Genomic DNA, 24,867 nt, shown 5'->3' on the forward strand with positions numbered 1-24,867 from the left:
CTTACTCCTGTACTCTGTGGCCTGGTTTCGAAATTAGCCCAACTACAGTGAAAGAGAGAGAAAGGGTGAGAAAATAAACTGACCTGGTTAGGGCTGATTATGTGGGCTTGACCTGAAATTGACACATAGATGGTTCGAAAAGGGATACCGCAGCTGACATTCCCCCTGAATGGATTTTTTTCCCTATATTTGGGAAAATTCAACGCATCAGCAAGTCGCCACATGCCCTCCTCCTGTTTATAAATTCCAGGCAGATTTATCCCAGGAAAAGGATCCCTGCTCTGTATCTCACACACCATTACTCAGTTTGGGGGTGTTCATGTGTGTGGGTATTTTTAACTGTTTCATCTACATCAGTTTAAAAATATTTCTTTAGTCTGTCATGGCCAAAGTGGGCAGCTGCAGAGGCTCGTGCTTTTCAGAGACGCCCTCAGTGCTTTCGAGCTGGTCTCTGGGGCCTCCACTAGCTCCCCTCTGAATCTGCAGATTCTGAAAGAGATCGCCACATAAGGGCCTGTTTGAGGCACAGTGCACCGGTTGACAGGGCTGTCTTTGCCTCCCGACAGATGGTGCGTCTCTTTATTTCGACAACCAACTCATCACAGGAGGCCACATTGGACCGGGCCCACAGGCCCTGCCAACATTCCTGACAGCAGCAGCAGGTCAGGATCAGGGATCTGGTGTCTGTGCCCTTCATAGCTCAGGGTACTAACTAACGAGCTGTTGAAACGCTGGAGCGACCGATAGCAAGTGGGAGAAAAAAAAGTTGTCGGCATGTCAAGAGCGTGGCGTGTGCCCACGTTTCATTTCTTTCTGGCAAGATTCTTGTCGCATTCAGCACATTGCTCATCTTTCATGGGCTTTCTTGGCACGTGGACAAACCCATCCCCTGAGGCACACATTTGTCTCTCCTTCAGACGCCAACGTTTATACTGACAGCCTGTCCTACATGTTCTGAGCAGACTGGCACAGTTGGGTGTAAAAGTTCGACAATGGGGCGAATGAAAAAAAACACAACACAAGAAATAGAAATCAAACAACAACAAGCCTTTAATGGAAATCTCCCTCCCCCTTCTCTTTTTGTAATAAAAAAGAGCAATCCAGGAATGGGATTAAAAGGAATCTGAAAATGAAATAGAAAAATGTTGGAAATACACAATAGGTCCATCAGCCTCTGTGAAGATAATAGGCAGACTAACTGGTTTATACTCCAATCTGGCACAGTCCAACCCCCAGCAACATGAACCCATCTCTTTGTACAGATGCTGTCAGAACTCCTGTGTGTTTGCAGAATGTTCTGTTGTTACTTGCGGTAGGAATGCAGTGTTAATAACACAATGTGCACAGTCAAATCAGGGCCATTATATCTTTCCCCACATAAACTTTGGTAACGGTTCCACAGACACCGGCAACCCTCAGGTGCCTTATTTTACCAAAGTGACTGGTCATCCTGTGTGAGGTTAGATCGTAAGTGCTAAACAGCTCTTCGGACCTGAGGGTGCATCATGACCAAGCCCAATCCTGCCTAATGCTTACATTGACCTGACACAGAGGGTGCACAGAAGAGCAATCGGGCCTTTCCAAAGCCCAGGAGTGCCGCCCAGCTGAGGTCTGCTGACTCTATGGTCAGTACTACACTAGGCAGTGCCTTGATCGACTAAGCCTTCGAGGGAACTCATGAGTTGCAGGTTCTACTGTCCGGTTTGTACCCTTCCCTTACACAGAAACACACTTCCATACATAGAAACACCCACACTGATCCATACATATACAGAAATGCAAGCATGCACACACAAACATGCATTTATATATACAGAAACACAGACATGAATACACAAACACGCATCCATACATACACAGAAACACACACATAAACATGCTTATAAACAGACATATACACAAGAACAACTTGCATTTATATAGTGCATTTAACACAGTAAAAAATATCCCAAGGTGCTTCACAGGAACTATATCAGACAAAACACTCATGCAAATAAATACATGCACAAAGCTACCTCAGTACAAATCAGGAATGAACTGGGGTCTTCTGGTTTGTGTGACTTAGTCACACATTACGGACTGGACACTGGGTACAATTATCAATCAAAGCCAGAAAATAAGGTAAAATAAGGCAGAAGGTAAAAAGTTGACACATGCACTTGAAATAAAAGGAACAGCTGCAGCAGATGAGCCTGATGTGCTGTGCACTGCACTCAATCGATGGAAATGGAATTGTTTAAATTCCCTCACAAAGTGGACATTTCCTTTAATTCAGTAAAAGAATTTTAATCAAATTTTTTTTTTCTCTCTTACTTTCCCACTTCAGGTTCTTCTTGAAATTCTTTCTGAAATGCAATCAAAACTGCCTGAAGAATGCAGGAAACCCAAGGGACATGCGAAGGTTCCAGGTGAGTATGTTTTTTTTAAATCTCAGCAGCCATCTCCTCTGAAAGCTAATTTGTGAACAAATAATGATTCATTTGTGGAGACTTAGCTCTAAGTGGTAATGGCAAGGGGAGAGATGTATTAGATAGCTTAGAATGTTTAAAGAAAACTATCCCTACTTGACTCAATTCTCACAGGGGAGAAGTAGGAAATAAAAAGTCTGTAGTGTTTAATATCCCTTCTGAACAGTGAAAGCTTCTAGCTGTTTGACATGGTGCTTGATGAGAGTCCTTTGTTGTAGCAAAGGATCAGTGAAAGTGTACGCTGCCAAGTTCAAGTGTGGGCCAATTCAGAGTTGTTGAAGAAGCTGTAGCATTTCTCTAGGCCTTGTTTGAGGGCCATCTCATGTCCATCAGCCAGCATACACGTGTTTCTCACAGGCTGTGGGATGGTTAAGATGTTTCATGGCGACTTCCCTCATTTTTCAATGCATCTGTGTTAGGTGCAGAAGCTGCGCAGTAAGATCTGATGTGTGTGGGGTTAACTACCTGATGCCGTGTCTGAAACTAGAAAGCAGGAGGACAATGGTGGTGCTTAATAATAACTTGAACGCAGCAAAGTGTCCCAAGTGCTTCACAATAGTTGGGATTTGCATCCCTTTTAGGACTACCCACATTTTCCCGAAACGTACCTCCTTCTGTAACCATTCCTGGAAAAAACTATCTCCCAATTCACTTGCAACTGCACTTTCAAGATCCCAACTGTGTAGCCTCTGGCCCTCCATTCGCCACAACATTTCTGCAGTCACTGATTTGTTCAACTGCAACCTCATCTCCACCTTTGATGTCCTGGCCCCCAATAAAACCATTACTCACTCTCCCTGGCTATTCCCCCTGGTATGGCCCTCATCTCTGCTCCCTTAAGTCCATGGGAGGCCAACTTGAAAAGATATGCAGGACAACTGGTTTAGCCATCCACCACCGGATCTGGCTGGACCACTTAAAACATTATTGGGTCCTGCACTTGTCTGCTAAAGCTACTCAGTATTCCAGGATTATCCTGGAATGCAAAGGTAACCCCCACTTATTTTCTCAACTGCAAATTGTCTTCTTAAATCCCCCTCTCCCCTGTCTCCTCCATCCTCACCTTCAACAATAAGTTCGAAGAGCTTATGGACTTCTTTGTCACTAAGGTCAAAATCATTCGATCAGCTGCCTCTGCCGTATCCCTCCCTTCCACTTGCCTAGCTGGCCAAGTTTCCTCTAATGTTCCACCTGCCAAGCCTCGAGCTCGCATCATTCTCTATTTCTCTGCTATTTCCCCTCGTGCCCTCTCCAAGCTCATCTTGTCCATGAGACCCACCTCCTGCTCCCTTGATCCTATTCCCACTAAACTGCTGACCACCCAACTTCCCCTCTTGGTCCCCATGTCAGCTGATATTGTTAACTCTTTTTTTTTGGGTGATGCCGCCATCACCTGTCTTCTCAAGGAACAATCCTTGACCCCACTGCCCTTGCAAACTACCGTCCCATCTCCAACCTCCCTTTCCTCTCCAAAGTCCTTGAACGTGTTGTCGCCTCCCAATCTGTTCTCAACTTTCCCAGAGCTCCACGTTTGAATCACTCCAATCAGGTTTCTGCCCCTGTCACAGTACCGAAACAGCTCTTACCAAAGTCACAAATAATATCCTATGTGACTGTGACAAAGGGAAACTATCCGTTCTCGTCCTTCTCGATCTGTCTGCTGCCTTTGGCACTATTGACCACACCATCCTCCTCCAACACCTCTCCATGGTCACTGTCGTCCAGCTGGGTGGGACTGCACCCGCCTGGTTGCATTCTTATTTATCTAATTGGAGCGAGAGAATCACTTGCAGTGGCTTCTCTTCCTGCTCCTACACTGTTATCTCTGGACACCCAGCTACTTCACCACCACCTCTCTTGACTCCTCCACTGTTGCTAAACTATCAGACTACTTATCTGATATCCGGTACTGGATGAGCAGAAATTTCCTCAATTAAATATTGGGAAGTCTGAAGCCATTGCTTTCGGTCCCCACTCCAAACTCCATTCCCTAGCTACCGACTCCATCTGTCTCCCTGGCAACAGTCTGTGATTAAGCCAGTTTGTTGTCAACCTTGGTGTTACATTTGACCCTGAGATGAGCTTCCGACCTCATATTCGTGCCAGCACTAAAACTGTATATTTCCACCTCCACTTCTGACGTCGCCCATGGTTCAGCTTATCTGCTGCTGAAACCCTCATTCATGCCCTTGTTACATTTAAGATTGATTATTCCAATGCACTCCTGGCTGATCTCCCACATTCAACCCTCTCTAAACTTCAGGTCATCCAAAACTCTACTGCTCAAGTCTTAACCCACACCAAGTCTCATTCTCCTATCACCCCTGTGCTCGTTGACCTACATTGGCTCCCGATCAAGCAACATCTTGATTTTGAAATTCTCATCCTTGTTCTTAAATCCCTCCATGGCCTTGCCTCTCCCTTTCCCTGTAATCTCCTCCAGCCCCACAATCCTCTGAAATATCTGCGTTCCTCTAATTCTTGCCTCTTGAGCATCCCAATTTTAATTGTTCCACCATTGGGTGGCCATGCCTTCAGTTGTCTAGACCTCAAGCTCTTGAATACTGTCCCTGTACCTCACCACCTCTCTACCTCTCTTTCCTCCTTTAAGACACTCCTTAAAGCCTACACCTTTGACTAAGCTTTTGGTCATCCAACCTAATATCTCCTTATATGGCTCAGTGTCATACTTTTATAATGTTATTCTGAATTGCCTTGGGAAGTTTTATTATGCTAAAGGTTCTATATAAATATAAGTTGTTGTTGTTGACTTGGCAGGCTAGGGAATTCACTGCTGTGCTTTCTCCCCATGTTCCTCTATTTCAAATATTTATTCCACTTTTCCTTAAGAGATGAAGTTCCCCATCTCAACCACACCCTGTGAGAAAGCTCCTATGACTCTCTCGGCTCAAAGAATTTCTCCTATCCTTTTTCCTCATCTTGATCACTCATCACTAAACCCCACCCCCCCCCCCCCCCCCCCACCCCATCCCCTGCCCCTCCCCAACCAATTTATGGCTCCTAGTTGTGGACTCCCCTACTAGTGGAAACATCTCTATAATGACAAAGCCGTTCATGATTTTAAAGACTTCTATCAGGTCACCTTTCAGGCTTCATTTTTCCAACCTGTTCAATTTTCCTTCTCAGTTCCAGTATCAATCTTTGCAAATTATTCATGTTTAAAGGCTGTTTTGTGATTTGGGACATTTAGAAATGGATGCTTATCAGACCATTCATATCCTCACTCTACGTGAGCTCTGCGGTTCGGCTACAGCTAGGGGAGAAAATGTAAACTCAGCACCGCAGGACTTTTTCCCAGCTCCCCAGACTATTTTAAATCTGCAGTCGCAACTCTTGACACATCTCACAAATTTGCAGTTTATCTGTACGATGAGTCACAAGTTGACTCTATCCAAATGGATTGAGATTTTGCCTGCCCCCGGCTTAACGCAGTTTTTATGCAGTGATGTCAAGTAACTTGTGATAGTGCATCAGCAACGAATATTGAGCTAGCAGTGGAGAACTGACCCTTGCAAGGAGACACGGAACCATTTAACCTGCATTTCCACAGTATTTGACTGCTGAAGTCATGCGAGTGGATCTTGACCAGCCCTTTCCCTCAGTGGCTAACCACTCATATTTCCCATATTGGCAATAAGATCAATACAAAACCTTCCTGAGCCCCGTTTGAATTAGTAGCAGAAAGATTTGTCTTTGGACTCTCTATTTGGCATATTTAAGCACCAATTTCTGCTCTCCTCTGATGAGTCAGTGAGCGAATGCACTCCCTGATGTGGCTCCTGAGACTTGGAGTGTGGGAAGGCCCCAGAGTTGGGAAGCCCAATTTGTGCTGAGTTGGCCCATCTCAGGCTGGGTTGGAAGTAGTGTTGATGCAAAATGAGACAAAGAAATGATAGGAAAATGAATTGCAAGCAAAATTTATGCCATGGCACCAGTGGTGTAAAGACAGATGTCCTCTCAACAGACAGCTAGGGTGTTACCACTAGGCCTCAAACTAGGGTTCAGTGCTCTGTTTGATATTTGTTGATTCTTGCTGGGAACTGCATGTGTGGACATTGAGTGAGGATAAGATTGAATTCGGTTGTGATGCCCCCCTCCACCCTCCCTCATGATGGAATTCCCTATTCACAGCCACTGACTAGGCTTCCAGATGAAGAATAAGTGAAGTACTGCTGGCAGCTGTGAATCTGTACCCTTACAACAAATAAGAATTTACATTCCTATAACACCTTTAAAATAGTAAAATGTTCCAATGCGCCTCATAGGAGTCTAATCAGACAAAAATTGACACCGAGCCAAAGGAGACATTAGGACAGGTGATCTAAAGCTTGGTTAGAGAGGCTTAATTATAAGGAGTGTCTTAAAGGAGGAGGGAGCGGTGACAAGGCCGAGAGGTTTACAGAGGGAATTCTATTGCATAGAGTCTAGATGGTTGAAGTCATGCCTGCCAATGTTGGGACAAAGGAAGTGGGAGATGGACAAGAGGCCAGAGTAGGAGGAACACAGAGTTGTCAGAAGGTTGTAGAGCTGGAGGAGGTTACAGAGATAGTGAAGGATGAGGGTATGGAGGGATTTGAATACGAGAGTGTGACCGAGTCAGAGAAACGCAGAGTTTTTGGAGGGATGTGGGGCTGCTGTTCATCAGCATTGTAGGAAAAACTAGAATTGAAAGCACAGCAAGTGAGTGTCACTCAGAGAAACTTGGCAAGCTCAGTGATGCACTCAAGTAGTTAGGAAAAGAAAGTCACTTGTAAGACACAATAGGTCCTTTGTCACTATGGACTCTCAGTCATCTTAGGGAGAAGACATACTTATCTTGTAGAGTATTCTGACAAGCAGACATGGCTAGGGTCCACCAGAGAGTCCACAAGATGATCTGTACAATGGTTCACTTATTAAGTGCTCCCACTACTCAGGCTAATTTTCATATGGTAATCACTTTTCGCGTTATCTTGGTTCCCCAGTCAGCACTTCTCGTGTGTGGTTGGTTGGATCCAGGAAAGGTTGCTGATCTGTTGACTCTTCGAAGTGTTACTGTCAAATCTGCACAAGCCCATAGTAGTTGAGCCTTCAAGTATGTGAACAGTGACTGCTTAATTACTTGTGCTATGTCAATTAGTGTGACCTTAGCATTTGGCAAAAAAAATGACTGGCTTGTACAAATGGAACAGCAAAGAAAAAAAAATAAATGCTCGGACTTTATTGAAGTGTTTAGATAAAGCTTCCAAATTGAAGTGGTCTGTCAGCTTCAACAAACTTAAAAATGATAATAATATATGCCGTCAGATCTCAGTAACATAACACATGTAAGCTGTCAAACAAACAGATGTTTTGTTGTCTCAGTTAATGTGCCTCTTAAGTATCTACTGTTGGGTAACAAATACTCCTCAAACAAGGGATGTGTGCTGGCTCTTTGCATTCTTTGTTAACAGCGTTTGATGGCTACTGAAAGGACAATCTGCGTTTGTCTCTGAGATTTTACTGTGATCTACTAAGTACCCGTCCCAAACCAAACTAAGTCTCACCCTGTCTGAAGTAGCAAATGAACCATAACAGTTTGATCTGAAGTGGTTCCTTTTGGATTAAATTTCTATATTTGATTGATATATCACTCTACAATCTTCTTTTCTCTCCTGAAGGCGCTGATTCATACTGGGGTACAGTGCCACATGCATTGGCCAGCCTCCATTAATATCCACGTGGTCATTCTTCATGTGTTTACCTAGACAATGAGTGTGAACAGGCAATTCAATAATGGGAAGGGCATCACCAGTGAGGCCAGACTTGCCTTCATGTGGCATATACACACAGAAACCACACACACTTACACACAAATATACACATGCACACACAAATATAGACACATACTCAACCTATCACAATGGCTTGCATTTATATAGCACCCTTTGCATTGTAAAAAGTCCTAACGCTCTTCACAGGAGCATTACCAGACAATAACAGCACTTGGATTCTACGTTGGGTTTTTTCCAACAATGACAACAATTTGCATTTATGTAGTACCTTTAATTATGTGAAGGCTTGTCCCAGGAGCATTATCAAATAAAATTTGTAGACACACATATATACAAACACTTTCTAAGAAGGAGGCCACTGGACAGCAATTTAGGACAGGAAGCCAGACTGTTTTCTGCTCCCTAATTCTTTTACTCCTGTGGTTATCAATCAGGGCGTTGTTCTCTGCCCAGTAACTGGTACATTAGAACCTTTGTCACAGGGGTTGTTGTTTGGCTAAAGGGGCATCATTGCTTGATAATTTGATTTGCAAGATAACTTGCCAGATTTGAAGTGGTGTAGTTGGTAATGTAATGACGTCATGGCGGCATCAATTGCAAAGGCACCAGTAACGTGCTGGTCACATTCACAAGGTTGTCCAATTATAAGATGTTCACGATGTGAAAAGCCGCTCGCATGGCACATACATGGCCAGAACTGACCTTCATGGGAACTAAGCATGTTGGAATGGCTCCCCGTTCCATCCTGTCCCACCCCCATGTGGTTAATACCTCCCCTTCAAATAGAGTGTTCCAAGCTTAACCAAACTGGATTGAAATGGATTGCTGATCGAGCTAAACACTGTTTGTTCAGTCCCAAACCTGCCAGACTTTCAAGGCTGTACTCAGCATGCAGTTAGTGTCAGCTGATCATTTGTACTGTGGAACATAGGAACGGGAAGAGGTCATTCAGCCCCTCCAGTCTGTTCCGCCATGCAATCATGGCTGATTTATATTTTAACTCCATCTACCTAACTCAGTTCTCTAACACTAATACCCTTGCCTAACAAAAATCTATCAATTTCAATTTTGAAAATTTCAATTGACAGCCAGCCTCAACTGCTGTTTGGGATATTTTAAAGTCTGGGTCAGAACAGTTGAAGTGTGAATAATCATCTTATAGTGCTACACCAAGGAAACACATCATTCTGCTGATATCCTCTAATTGGGCAGTGATAAGCCTTTTCATGGACTGAGGTTACTTCATGGAGTACCTTTTTTTATTCATTCACGGGATGTGTGCGTCACTGGCTAGGCCAGCATTTACTGCCCATCCCTAATTGCCCTTGAGAAGGTGGTGGTGAGCTGCCTTCTTGAACCGCTGCAGTCCATGTGGGGTAGGTACACCCACAGTGCTGTTAGGAAGGGAGTTCCAGGATTTTGACCCAGCGACAGTAAAGGAATGGCAATATAGTTCCAAGTCAGGATGGTGTGTGACTTGGAGGGGAACTTGCAGATGGTGATGTTTTCATACATTTGCTGCCCTTGTCCTTCTAGTTGGTAGAGGTCATGGGTTTGGAAGGTGCTGTTTAAGGAGCCTCAGTGCATTCCTGCAGTCCATTTTGTAGATGGTGCACACTGCTGCCACTGTGCATCAGTGGTGAAGGGAGTGAATGCTTGTGGATGGGGTGCCAATCAAGCGGGCTGCTTTGTCCTGGATGGTGTCGATCTTCTTGAGTGTTGTTGGAGCTGCATCCATCCAGGCGAGTGGAGGGTATTCCATCACACCCTTGACACTCCTGAGCAATGTTAGCATTAAAGAGTATTGAAATAGAATGTGAAAAGCCAGGCAGTGCCCTGTTGTCCTCTCTGAAACTCCTGGGTGGGATACAAGGTAAAGCTTGCTGCCTGCAAGGTGATTCCAAACTCACCTGCAGCCTCCAACATCTCTCTCTACAAGGTGTCATTCCTTATGAAAAGGAGAAAGACTTCTAATTATATCATGCCGTTCCCAAATGCTCTACAGTTAATGAAGTGTTGTCCCTGTTGTAGGAAATGCAGCAGTCAATTTGTGCACAGCAAGCTCCCACAAACAGCAAATGTGATAGATAATGATCAGAAAATTTGGGCTTTTGATGTTGGTTGGGGGATAAACATTGACTAGGACATCAGGAATGTGGACTTCCTTACTCTTCTTCAAATAATGCCATGGAATCTTTTACATCCACCTGAGAGGGTATATAGGACCTTGGTTTAGCATCTCATCTGAAAGACGACACCTCCTGCACTAACATGTCAGCTTAGATTTTTGTACTCAAGCTTTTAAACTGGATCTTGAAGCCACAACCTTCTGACTCAGAGGCTAGATTGCTACCAACTAAGTCATGGCTGACACAATGCTTCCCTAATTTCTCCTTCAAGCTGCAAATACTCCATCCTACTCTTTCTTCTACCTTCCTACCTCCTGACTGCATCTGGTCCCCTATTATAGCCCGCTCTTTCCCAAGAATTTGAACGCTACAACTCCTTGTCCCCCTTCCTCAGTCTTTCCATTTCCCTGCTATCTTTAGGCTGTTAAAGGCTAAGTTGGGCATCCCTCATAACTTTTTGACTTACCCAGAGGGGTGCATGCCTTCAGGACTTCTCTTTGCTTTGTTCCACTGAAGTATCATTGTCAGGAACCCTGTTCGCGGTGGAGCCCTTGACCCTTAATCTCAGTTTCTCAGTTTCCAAACAAAAGTGATTTTTAGTCCAATAAGTTGTTCAGGAATTAAAGAATCAGTTTGGAATCCCATTCAACCTGGTTGTTAGAGCAGTATGTGCTATTGACAGTAAGCAATCTCTCTTTTTCTGCCTTTTTTTTTTACAATTGGCAGCTAGGAAAGGAAATCACTTCATGCTGGTTCTTAAAGTAAAATTTACTCCCTTTCTTTTTTTTAGCACATGCTCCACATTTGCTGTACCTACACTTCGGAAAACTTACAGTTCCCAAAATAGTTCGGGTAATCTGTAGCCCAAGTGAATAGGAACACAGGAACAGAAGTAGGCCATTCAGCCCCTCAAGCCTGTTATGTAGGAACAGTAGTTTGCCATTCAGACCCTCGAGCTCTTTTTTACAAAGGGGCAGGAGTTGCCCATTAAGCCCCTAATGTCTTTTACATGGGAACAACAGTATACTATTAAGTCCCTTGGACCTGCTCTGTCATTCAATTAGATAATCACTGATCTGCACCTCAACGCTGTTTACCTGCCTTTGCTCCCTTGATACTCCGACTGAACAAAAATCTATCAATCACAGTTTTGAAAGCTCCCATTGACCTCCAGCATCCATAGCTTTTGGGGGAAGAGAGTTCCAAATTTCTAGAACCCTTTGTGTGAAATAGTACCTCTCGATTTCATTCCCAAATGGCCCAGCTCAATATTCTATACTTGAGGGAATACAAGCCAAGCTTATGCAACCTGTGCTCATTACTTAATCTTTAAGCCCCGTTATCATCCTGTTTCTAATCACAATGGCTCAGTTTATAGTGCAGTTCAAGGTGTGTTGAGTTGTACAAGCTCAGGTTTGTGCTGAGTTTGTCGATCTCTGCCAGGGTGGCTGTGAAGAAAGGTGCCAGGGTGGGGAGATTGTTACTACTAATATCTGGGCCCTGGGCTTGAGGAGAAGAATTGCATAGAATTTACAGCATGAAAATAAGGCATTCGGCCCAAAAATCAGCCAGCTTTTCTGCTCCTGATCCCTAATCAGTAACCCCTCATGTGCCTGTATGTTGGACGAGGCCAGGAATTCCTGTCATGGACCAAACAACCTGTCAACATTCACTGTCACTGCTCCTGCATAAGGAATGGTCTGTTGGGCCAGTAACCAGAAGGGCTGATGGTATTTGTGGAATTGTAGCCCACCCTGAGACAAGGCCTTCAGGAGCAGAGGGGAGAAAACTTGTGAAGTAATCATCTGAGAAGTATGTCTGATCTGGGATAGCCCCAAAGAGGGGCTAGGATTATAATCCACCACAAACTGAGTGCGGAACAAGCCAAATTTCACACTACTGTATGAAAATCCTTCAGCTTCTTAAAAATAATAAATTATTCTAGTTACAAAATCCAAAGACATACTTTCTAATCCACTTTCTATCCCTTCTTACCCCTGAAGGCAGTCACACCTTGATGGGTCTCAGTGCACGGCTTTGTACGAGTGGCCAGTCCTTGTGTGTGAGCCTACATGGCAGGCTGTTTGACCACGTGAGGCATCCCATCCGAGCCCGATCCTATCATCGCTCACTTTCCAACATTGCTCCATGATGAGTGATCAATATGGGAATCCTGGCCAATCTTAGGAACATAGGAACAGGATTAGGTCATTCAGACCCTCAAGCATGTTCTGCTCTTCAATTAAATCATGGTTGATCTGTATCTTTTCTCGCCTTGGTTCTGTAACTCTTAATACCTTTATCTAACAAAAATCTATATCAGAGTTTTAAAATTTTCAATTGACCCCCAGCCTTAACAGTTTTTCTGGGGAGATTTCCACGACCTTTTGAGTGAAGAAGTTTTCTGACACACACCTGAATTGCCTAGCTCTAATGTTATGAGTATGTACCCTTGTTCTGGACTCATGCACCTGAGAAATAATTTCTCTCTATCTACCCTATTGCATTTTAATTGTCTTGAATACCTCGATTAGATTGCCTCTTAGTCTCTGCTTCTGTCACCCAGGATTACCAAAGCCAATTGTCACATCCTTAACAGCACATACTGGCGACAAACCTGCATTCTTCCTAGTCTGAAAAGCTCAGCAACTCCCTCCCGTAATCAACTGAGCTATTGCACCTTTTCTCCCAAGTGAATGGAATAGCACTATGAAGTGAAAACAAACTCTGCGTTCAGTGAGAGGCTGCTTCAAACCCCCGGGTATCAATAAAGAATGTTTCCTTGAAGCAACTGGTTGAACTTTAAGCAGCTTATGCCTTCTTTTAATGCTGCCTGTTCACGGTTGTACCTCCTCTTTTTCGTCATGCTCATTTCCCCCTCCCCCTTTGACCTTTCCTGCCTCCTGTTTGACATCTTCCTCCCTCTCTCCCCCACCATTAAAACAGGTGGAGTTGTCCTCTCCTATGAGGCCTGCAGCACAAACGCAAGTTCTCATCGGTGCTTATTGACCTTGAGCTAGTTGGCATCTGAGCACGGCACTCCTGCTGGAAGTGAGAGAAGGCTTCAGTTGACTGCCGCAAATGTTGAAATGTCCTTACTTAGCCAATCTCGCAGAGCAGCTTGTCTCCGCTGAGACAAGGGAGGAGGATTTTGCTCATCATTGTAAAGCTGTTTCTGGTCCTCATGTGCCTAAAAGCCTTCGCAAAATGCAATGCAATTAAAACAAGAGCCTGGAAGTGACTTGGGAATTTCAGGCAAAATAAGTTGGGCAAAGCTCTGTAAATGGCCCTGGTGAGTCATTTATTGTGAGAGCAAATCTATTAGCACTTTTCTTTTTGTCTTTCATTTCTCAAGTGAGGCGATTTTAATTAAATTAATCTGACTGTCAATCTATCAATGATCAATCACCAGTGCCGAGGCCCTTTCAGCAACAGCTAGCAAAGGGCTGACAGGGTCTGATAATGAAAAAAGGAATATACTTGTGAATCGAGTCAATTAGCCTGCATAATGGGTGGATTAAACAGCACCTAGTTTATTGCACTTTCAGATGTCAGCTCCTGAGACGGGAGATTTGCCAGCAATTAACTTGGCTGTTATGATATTTGTTTATAGGGAGGCTGCACGCAGAAACACGCCTCGGAGGATTTCTTCTTTAATTCTGTCACAGTGCGTTAAAAAAAAAAATCACTGGGAACGCTTTTGTTTATATGGGAATATTAATTTGGGTACCAGCATTAAATTCTGAATGACCCTGCCACTGTAAAAACAAAACAAAACAAAACCGCATCAGATGCGTGGGCCTTTTTAGCTTATACCTACAGGGCCATTCCAAGTTCTTCAGTGTGGAGAAGGCAGCAAGTGAGTTAGTGCTAGCATGATCTACAGTTCACTGCCTGGAAGGGTGGCGGAAGCAGATTCAATAGTAACTTTCAAAAGGGAATGGAATACGTACTTGAAAAGAGAAAAAAATGCAGGCTATGGGTAAAGAGAGGGGTGACTGAGACTGATTGGTAGCATTTTCAAAGAGCCGCCAAAAAGCCTGGTTCTGCACCGAATGATTTTCTTGAGACCTAGTTCCGAGTTCTCCTCCTCCCATTTTTAACTATTTCTGTGTTACTCCCCTTACCCTGCAATTGAAGGACAATAGGAGGCAGCCCTCATTTTCTGCACTCTCGAGACCTATGGAGTATACCGTTTGCAGCTCGGAGTTTTGCCTCCTTTATACTTGCATGTCAAGGTCACAATGGGAGTGGCACATATCCCTCAATGATGCACATGATTCATGTAAAAGTGGCTATAAGGAGCGTCTGAAGGTCTGGACATCTTTTCAATAGAGTACCCGGGACCGTTTTTTGTGACCATAATGCTGGTGGAAATATGATGAGATGGAACTCCTGTCTGCTGCAAAGATGCACTCTGTGCACTCCAGACCCAGGTCTGGGGGAGGGGGAGTGGGGGGGTGGGGTGGTGGGGGTCAGAGTCATTAAAGAAAGAAACAACTTGCATTTATCACAGTCTCAGGATATCCTAAAGTGCTTTACAGCCAACGAAGTACCTTTTGAAGTGTAGGCACTGTTGTTATGTAGGAAATGCAACAGCCAATTTGTGAACAGTAAGTGCCCATTATCAACCATGTGATAGTGACCAGGTAACCAGGGTGGGGGGGAGGGGACATTTTTTGGATAGCACCATAAGATTCTTTATGCACACCTGGGAGGGCAAACAGAGCTTCAGTTCAATGTCTCATCCAAAAGATGGTGCCTCCAACAATGCAGCACTCCTTCAGCACTACACTGGAGTGAAATAATACTTAAATAATCCTGACACACTCCACGGGTGCCTGAACATTCCTGGCAGCGGAAGAACAAAATGCTAGTTTTTAAAAATAGTGCTAAGCCTTTGCAATCAAGCAATCAGTTAATCTGCAGTCAATTGCACAGACTTTCTGGCCATGTAAATTTTAATGGGCTTGCTCCAGTCCCACTGCAATGCTTGACACCAGGGAACGAACAGGTATCCCTCCTCTCTACCATTCTTTTATCCACCGTTGCTCATGTGAAAATAACAGAACTTATGTACATGACATTTTTCCATCATTTGCAAAGCATTTGAACCCACCCGCCCATACTTGGCTTTATGTATTCTTTGCTTTCCAGTACAAAATTTCCATAAACATGAGGAACAAGTGGTGACCTGGCGGAAAGGCTCCTGAGGAATCTCCTGCCTCATTCTGGCTCCCTAAAATAACTTCAGCAGAAAACCTAGGCCAGCATCTCTCCAGCAGTGTTCTTTATAAGAGGGAGTCTAATCACCAAGAAACTTCATATGAGGGAATGTGACTGTGACAATCCATTTTAACACAGATGGCACATCAGCAATCTCTTTTCAATACGAAATACACCATTAGGATCCTTTGAGAGGTAGCTACATTATCAGGACTACTTTTAAAGAAAGAATCTCATAAGTAGCTCTTTTAAGCAGGGAGTCTTGCCAGTAGTTCGTAAAATCAGTAGGGACTATCACAATTTAACCTATTTCAAAAGGGGAGAAGAACCATCAGTCACTATTTTAAAGAGTCACGTGCAGGCTGTATTTTAAAGTGATAAAGTCACCAACAGGCTGTATTTCAAAGTGATAGAGTCGCCAGCAGGCTGTATTTTAAAGAGGGAGTCACCAGCAGGCTGTATTTTAAAGAGGGAGTCACCAGCAGGCTGTATTTTAAAGAGGGAGTCACCAGCAGGCTGTATTTAAAAGAAACAGGCACCAGCAGGCTGTATTTTAAAGAGAGTCACCAGTAGGCTGTATTTTAAAGAAACAGGCACCAGCAGGCAGTATTTTAAAGAAACAGGCACCAGCAGGCTGTATTTTAAAGAGAGAGTCACCAGCAGGCTGTATTTTAAAGAAACAGGCACCAGCAGGCTGTATTTTAAAGAGAGAGTCACCAGCAGGCTGTATTTTAAAGAAACAGGCACCAGCAGGCTGTATTTTCAACAGCAAGCATCACCAGCAGGTTGCAATTGTAAAGACAGAGTCAACAGCAGGTAATATTTTAAGGAGAGAGTCACCGGCAGGCTGTATTTTAAAACAGAGTGATCAGCAGGCTGTATCTTAAAGAGAGAGTCACCAACAGGCTGTATTTCAAAGAAGGAGTCACCAGCAGGCTGTATTTTAAAGAAACAGGCACCAGCAGGCTGTATTTCAAAGAAGGAGTCACCAGCAGGCTGTATTTTAAAGAAACAGGCTCCAGCAGGCTGTATTTCAAAGAAGGAGTCACCAGCAGGCTGTATTTTAAAGAGACAGTCACCAACAGGCTGTATTTCAAAGAAGGAGTCACCAGCGGCTGTATTTTAAAGAAACAGGCACCAGCAGGCTGTATTTCAAAGAAGGAGTCACCAGCAGGCTGTATTTTAAAGAGACAGTCACCAACAGGCTGTATTTCAAAGAAGGAGTCACCAGCAGGCTGTATTTTAAAGAAACAGGCACCAGCAGGCTGTATTTCAAAGAGACAGTCACCAACAGGCTGTATTTCAAAGAAGGAGTCACCAACAGGCTGTATTTCAAAGAAGGAGTCACCAGCAGGCTGTATTTTAAAGAGACAGTCACCAACAGGCTGTATTTCAAAGAAGGAGTCACCAGCAGGCTGTATTTTAAAGAAACAGGCACCAGCAGGCTGTATTTTAAAGAGAGAGTCACCAGCAGGCTGTATTTTAAAGAAACAAGCACCAGCAGGCTGTATTTTCAACAGCAAGCATCACCAGCAGGTTGCAATTGTAAAGACAGAGTCAACAGCAGGTAATATTTTAAGGAGAGAGTCACCAGCAGGCTGTATTTTAAAGAGAGAGTCACCAGCAGGCTGTATTTTAAAGAGAGAGTCACCAGCAGGCTGTATTTTAAAGAGAGAGTCACCAGCAGGCTCTGTTTTAAAGAGAAAGGGCTGAATTTTGAAAGCTTCCCGCCAATCTTGGCGGCAAACATGAAAAAAGTCGCGGTGCACACGTGACTTTGGCGCCGCTGAGCCTCCGCGATATTTTGCGTGGCGGCTCATTTACATGGAGGGGGTGGAATTGACCATCCCTGATGACAGAGGGAGCAGCCACTCTGTCCTCGGCAATGCCGTCCGGTGCCACCACCTTTTTAAAGGCCTTCAAGCCCTTCCATTGCTTTTTAAAGTTTAAAGGTACCCGTTTCCATACAAATATCAATAACATTTTATTTACACTTCCAATCCCCTCTCCCACCTCCCCAAAGAATAATAAGTTTATTATTTGTCCTTTCCCTCAGAAAAAGAAAATTTACGATCATGACTTTTCCCAGCCAAAATTTATTAACTTTAACCTTCAACCCCTTCCCACCATCCCCTCAGCCAATCGTATTAGTTTTTTTGACCCCCCTTCTCCCCCTGAAAACTTCACTGCTCCCCCATCTTCAATAGAGTTCCGCCTCGAATCTCCAAATGGAGATTTGAAGGCATGGGACTTCTGGCAACCAGCCAGAATATCGGCGTGGGACGGCCATCGCCACAAGGTAAGTCATTATTCATTCATTTAAATTTAATTAACATATTTAAATAAAGTCTCCATTGGCATGCAGCGGGGAGGCTGTCAAGAGGCCCTGCAGCTGTCGGTAAAATGGGGTGGGGCCTTCGCGACGCCATGGCCCATGGCGGGCCTCTCCCGGAAGAAATTTCCGGGTCCCCTCTCCACGACCCCTGACATTGAGGGCTTATAAAATTCAGCCCAGAGAATCACCAGCAGGCTGTACTTTAAAGAGACAGAGTCAGCAGCAGGCTGTATTTTAAACAGACTGTGTCACCAGCAGGCTGTAATTTAAAGAAAGAAAGTCACCCAGTAGGCTTTTTTAAAATTAAAAAATAGATGGAATCACCAGCAGGCTGTATTTTAAAGAGAGAGTCACCAGCAGGTTGTTTTATAAATGGTGAGACACCAGCAGGCTGTAATTTAAAGAGAGGCCGGAATTTTAAGGCACCTAAACGAGCCGGATGGTGGGGGTTGTGGTTTAAAATAGAGTGGGAGGCTCTGCGAGACCTTCCCGACCTGCTCCCGCCTCCGCTCCACTTTACATAGAGCAGGGGGTAGGGGGTGGGGGGCATGAAAAACAGGCCGCCTGCCCCAGGCCAATCAAGGCCCTTAAGTTGCCATTTAACGGCCATTTAAGGGCTTTTGCCCACCTCCATGCGGATTTTACGCGTGGCAAGTGGGCATCCTGGAGCTGGGAAAGCCCGCCCGGGAAAAGCTGGCGGCCTCTCTGCGCCCCGGGGGTGAGCCCTGACAAACAGGCGCAGCGTGCCTAATTGAGGGCCGCCCGCACTTCCCCAACCACCCCCAGGACCCAAGACACCCCCACCCCACCCCCAAATGACAACTCCTGCCTCGCGGGGCCCGACCAATTACCCCTGGTGAGACAACGCAAACTTACCTGCACTCCTGGCTCCATGTCCTCTGCTCCTGATGGCGCAGCTGGGAATAAGAGCTGCTGGCCTGCTGATTGGCCGGCAGCTCAATGAGGCGGGACTTCCTCCCTCAAGCAGGTGGAAGTCCCGCCTTGGAACAATTAAAGCCTGGGGGCCCGTAAAATGCGGGACAGATCCCTGGGCTAGGCGGAAGCGGGTTCGCTACCAGCTTTTATGTCGGTGGTCAGCTCCCGTCCACCCAACGTAAAATCCAGCCCAGAGTCACCAGCAGGCTGTTTTATAAAGGGAGAGGTCACCAGCAGGCTGTTTTTATAAAGGGAGAGTCACCAGCAGGCTGTATTTTATAGCGAGTGTGTTATATATTGTTATACTATCTGTAAAGTGTTAGGAACTAATTACCTAGGGACTAGTTGTTATGTGTAAGTGTTCCAGTGGGGCCACATTCACCGCTGCACTGGAGAGTCATGTGATATGTAACAGAAAACCAGTCTGGCCAGTCCTACAGCAGGTAGCATGCTGGCTGAACAAATAAATGAAAAGGTCAAGCCTCTCCAAGTTTAAAGTGTGATTTTTTTCCATCATCTGGGAACCAGAAAACAACAAGAAGACATAATATGGTGGCAGCGAGTGTCTGTGAGTAAACCTAGAACATTTAAAAAGAATTAGATTGGGAAAATTGACCCAAATTAGTGCCAGAGAGAGAGAAAAAAAAACTGAGTGTTTGTGTGAAAATGAAAAACGAAATGTCAGCCGGGACATGAATGGATGCACAGCTACAGCCCATAATGAATTGGGAAGCTGATGATGTCCTAGAGGCATTTGAGAAGTTTAAACAAAAGTGCAGATTGACATTCTATAGTTTCCTAAAAGGCAGTAGTGAAGAGGAGAGGGTCAGATATATCCTTCTGTGGGCAGGAGATAAAGGATTAAATTTATTTAACAGCTGGGACTTAAATGAAGAGGACAACAGAAACCCAGACAACATTTTTGAAAGATTCAGCACCCATCTCCAGACAAAATCAAATCATCGGATATACTGATATGAATTTCAAGGCCTCAGACAGGAACTAGGTGAGCCTATTGACAATTTTGTAACAATATTGACAACAGCAGCCAGAAAATATAAATTTAAGGACACAGATGAACGGCTGATGGATCAGCTCATTTGGGGTTCTGCACATCCTGAAGTACAGAAAGCTCTAATTGGACAGGACCAGCTCACAATATCGCAGGCTGTAGACACTACCAGAGCACATGAAGCCACGAGCAGATAGATGACGACGCTGACTACCCAGACAGCTAGCCTTCAGTTAAGCTAAGAGAAAGGCAGAAGGATCGATGCAGTGAAACAACAACGAAAGAATGTACACCAGACAGAGAGAAAGACGTGTGGGAGCTGTGGACGACCACATGAATTGACAGATAGAAGGAAATGTTCCGCATATGGATCAATCCGCAGAACTTGCGGAAAGACTAATCACTGGGAAAAGATGTGCAGAACAAGGCAAGAAGGTTGTAGATGAGTCACCAGAGCCAGAACAGGGCAAATGAGTAGTGAAAGAAACCAAAACATCCATACCCTGGAAGATGACGATGGGTTTGAGAATATAATAGACATAGAAATCATACAATTGCACGAAATGTCTGGATGTGACAGTTCCCAGAGAAAAGAAATTCACAAATTCACAGATCAGGAAGAGGCTGAGAAATAAGCCCACAATGATAAATCTGAAGGTGAAGATTGATACTGGAGCACAGAGTAATATCATCCTGCTCAGACTATACCAGAAGATCTTTCCTGAAAATTTGGAGCAAAATGGTTTCAGAGCACCTTTCCTTGGCTAACCAAACAAAGTCATGCTAACAGCATACAGGGGAACTGAGATTCGAAAGCTAGGAACAACCCAAATCAGAGGGACACACAAAGGAAAAGATGTTAACTGTATATTCTATGTCACTGAAACAGATGGTCCAGTTATCCTGGGGCTGAGCAGTTGTGAAGAGCTACAGATTATCTCAGTAAACCATGAGGTGAAGGAGGTGACACTGAGGGTTGAAGACAGTACACCCATTGAAAAGCACCCTCCGATACGAAGCAAAGAAGATCTGGTACAAATGTACCCAGAGTGTTTCAATGAGACAGTTGGATGTCTGGAAGATTTTGAGTATCACATCACTATTGACCCAGCGATAAAACCAGTGATTCATCCCCCATGTAAAGTACCAGTAGAACTAAAAGGAAAGCTTAAAAGAGAGCTCCAAGAAATGGAAGAAAAGAAGGTGATCGCCAGAGTTACAGAGCCTACAGATTGGGTAAATTCTATCATGGTGAGAGAGAAGCCAAACGGACAGCTGAGAATTTTCCTGGATCCCAAAGATCTTAATCAAGCAATTAAAATGAATCGCTACCCTATTCCAACACTGGAAGAAATCACACCAGCATAGGCAAGGGCAAAAGTTTTCAGCAAGCTTGATGCCAGAAATGGCTACTGGAATGCGAAGGTAGATGCAGAATCTTCATTGGTGACAACGTTCAACACACCCTTTGAACGGTACAAATTCCTGCGTCTACTTTTTGGCCTCAAAGTGAGCCAGGATATGTTCTAGCAGAAAGTAGACGAGACATACAGGGGATGCAAAGAAGCAGTCAGCATAGCTGGTGATATCCAGACGTATGGTGTAGATGGAAAAGATCATGACAACCATCTACATGAAGCCATGGCGAGAACCAGGAAAGCTGGGATTAAGCTAAACGCAGACAAATACATTGTGAGAGTGACAGAATGTCAGTTCTTCGGAATGGTGTACACACCTGACGGAGTCAAGCCGAGCCCTGAAAGAATCTCAGCCATCTCGGGGACGGAAGCCCCAAGAGATAGAGAGTTGAGAAGTTTCCTTGGTTTGATACAATACATGAGCTCCTTCATAGTGCACATGATGGAACACACAGCAAACCTGCAGAAGCTGATGCAAGAAGATGTAATGTACCAGTGGTCAGAGTCACACAACAGGAGTTTCAACAAACTTAAAAAGGTAGTATGCAAGGAGACAAGTCAGTTATACTACAGCAAGAAGAAACCTGTCACTCTGCAAGTAGATGCTTCCACAAAAGGACTGGGAACATCCCTGGTACAAGAGGGAAAGCCAATAGCATTTGCATCCAAAGCCCTAACATCAGCTGGGACAAGATATGTCAACATAGAAAGAGAGTTTTTGGCAGTCGTGTCTGGATGTGAGAAGTTCTGCACATATCTCTATGGGAGAAGGTTCATAGTGGCGAGTGATCATTGTCCACTGGAGCAGATCTACGAGAAAACTATGTAAGGCACCAGCAAGACTGCAGAGGTTATTCTTGAGGCTTCAGACTTATGATTTCACTCTGAAATATAAGCCAGGAAGAGAAATAGTTCTGGCAGATACCCTATCTCAGTTGTCACCACAGGAGAAACATGAGATAGAAGATCTAGGCATAAAGATTCATCATCTAGTGAATGTAACACCACCGAAACTGAGTCAAATTAGAGATGAGACCAGCAAAGAAGAGGAGTTACAGATGTTATCTCAGCAAGTGATCTAGGGATGGCCTGATAGGATACAGCAAACACAGCCAGCAATACAGCAGTACTGGTCTATCAGAGATGACATTTCACTAGAAGATGGTGTTCTGCTGGCCGGATCCAGAATAATCAAACCCAAAACAATACAGGAAGAACCTCTCCAAAAGATACACGAAGGCCATATGGGAATGGAGAAGTGTAAGCTCAGAGCCAGATCAGCTGTGTACTGGGTAGGCATATACAAAGACATTGAAAACATGGTGTCTACATGCAATGTATGTCAGAAGTACAGAAACACAGCAAAAAGAGGAGATAATAGACTCTGAAGTACCACCCATGACATACTTTAGGAGTCCATTTATTCACATAATCAAGAATGGTATCTCATAGTCACAGACTACTACTCAAAATTCCCTTTTATCCAGAAGATGAAAGACTTGAGAGCTACAACAATAATCTCAGCAGTACGAGTTCTGTTTACTGAGCAAGGGTTTCCTGAAAGATTAAAATGTGACAATGGCACCCAATTTACATCCAGAAAATGTAAGGAATTCACCGACCAGTACAGGTTCAACACCATCAACTCATCACCACACCACCCACGGGGTCACGGGTTTATAGAAAGACACGTCCAGATGGTCAAAAGAACACTTGTGAAATGCCAAGAGATGAAGGAAGACCCAAACCTGGCCTTATTGTCACTCCAATCCACACCTCTCAAGGCTGACATGAAATCACCTCCAGAGCTGTTGAAGATATAAGACAATTCTGCCAAGCAAAATACATCCTTCACGTGACCAGGAGGAAGTGAGACAACAACTCACTGAAGCACAGGTAAGAGAAGAGCAACACTTCAACAAATATGCTAAATCCCTACCCGAGCTGTTGAAAGGACAAACTGTACACGTACAGGATCCAATCATGAAAACCTGGAGCCCAGCAAAAGTTGTGAGTGAAGCTGAGACTCCAAGGCCATATATCATTGAGACTGAAACCGGTAACCAAATGAGAAGGAACAGAATCCATATTGGACCTACAACTGAGCTGGAGCAACAGAAAAGACCATCAACAACACTGGAAACATCACTATCCAGCGAGGCAACATTAACAACATCACCAGCAAGTAACACAACATCACCTGTGCAGTGAGTCCAGTTCACCACTGAGAGCAACAAATGCCAAATCTACAAGATGGAGGTACAACATCTTACCACCCAAGCAACATCGTGAATAATAATTTTAGAACAAGACTAAATGCTATAAAAGACTCTGAAAAGGCATTCAGATTATTTCCAAAAGTCAGTTGATAATCTTCTTTAGTTATATTGACAGTTAATTTGATATATGTTTTAAAGAAAGAGGGATGCTGTATATTGTTATACTACCTATAAAGTGCTCGGAACTAATTAGCTAGGAACTTGGTGTTATGTGTAAGTATTCCAGTGGGGCCACATTCAGGGCTGCACTGGAGAGTCATGGAATATATAACACAAAATCAGTTTTACCAGTCCAACAGCAGGCAGGTTAAACAAATAAATGAAAAGCTTAAGCCTTTCCATGTTTAAAGTGTAATTATTTCCAACATCAGGGAACTAGAAAACAACAAGAAGACGTAACAGAGAGAGAGTCACCAGCAGGCAGTATGTTAAAGAGAGAGAGTCACCAGCAGGCAGTATGTTAAAGAGAGAGAGTCACCAGCAGGCAGTATGTTAAAGAGAGAGAGTCACCAGCAGGCAGTATTTCAAAGGCACAAACACCAGCCGTCTGTGTTTTATGCAGACGGAGTCACCAACCGACTGGTGTTTAAAGAGAGAGTCACCATCAGGTGGTATTTTAAAGACATTCCCACCAGCAGGCTGTAATTTAAAGGGAGAGTGTCACCACCAGGCAGAATGTTAAAGAGAATGTCACCAGCAGGCTGCATTTTAAAGAGAGGTATCAGCAGGCAATAACTTAAAGAGAGCGTATCACCAGCAGGAAGAATGTTCAAGGGAGAGTCACCATCAGGCTGTATTTTAGGAATGTAGGAGCAGGAGTAGGCCATTCAGCCCATCAAGCCTGCTCTGCCATTCAATACGATCATGGCTGATCATCCCCTTCAGTGCCTTTTTCCCACACTATCCCCATATCCCTTTATGTTATTGGCAATTAGAAATCTGTTATTCTCTGCTTTAAACAAAATCCGTGGGCTGGATTGTTCCAGCTCGGGCGCACGCGCTAGAATTATTCAGCGGAGCTGTGGTGCCATTTTTAAAGGCCTTCAAGCCTTTCAACTTCATTTAAATTTGTTAAGTTGTAAACATTATACATTTTAATATGAAAGTAAAACAGTTAACAAAGGTTTCTAAACCCTCTCCTCCCACCCCCCCCCAATGGCAAAACAAATTATTGCTTGCCCTCCCCCTTCCCCCCCCCCCCCCCCCCCACCAATAATCTTAACTTGTGCGGCCGACCTTCCCCCCGCCACCCCCAAAGTTTACAAACTTTGAACATTACCCCTTCCCACC

At 44.3% G+C, this 24,867-nt stretch overlaps 1 protein-coding gene across 5 annotated transcripts in view; it reads left to right on the top strand.

Annotated features, from left to right (window-relative positions):
- ebf1a (EBF transcription factor 1a) overlaps positions 1–24,867 on the top strand; it is a 523,139-nt gene that overhangs the window by 218,229 nt on the left and 280,043 nt on the right. For all 5 annotated transcript variants that reach the window (XM_068043198.1, XM_068043197.1, XM_068043199.1 and 2 more), the window contains exon 7: positions 2,327–2,408. In XM_068043198.1, coding sequence (XP_067899299.1) covers positions 2,327–2,408 — 82 coding nt within the window. The remainder of the gene's footprint in view (positions 1–2,326; positions 2,409–24,867) is intronic.

Source organism: Heterodontus francisci, chromosome 12, assembly GCF_036365525.1.
Source record: "Heterodontus francisci isolate sHetFra1 chromosome 12, sHetFra1.hap1, whole genome shotgun sequence".
Taxonomy (NCBI): domain Eukaryota; kingdom Metazoa; phylum Chordata; class Chondrichthyes; order Heterodontiformes; family Heterodontidae; genus Heterodontus; species Heterodontus francisci.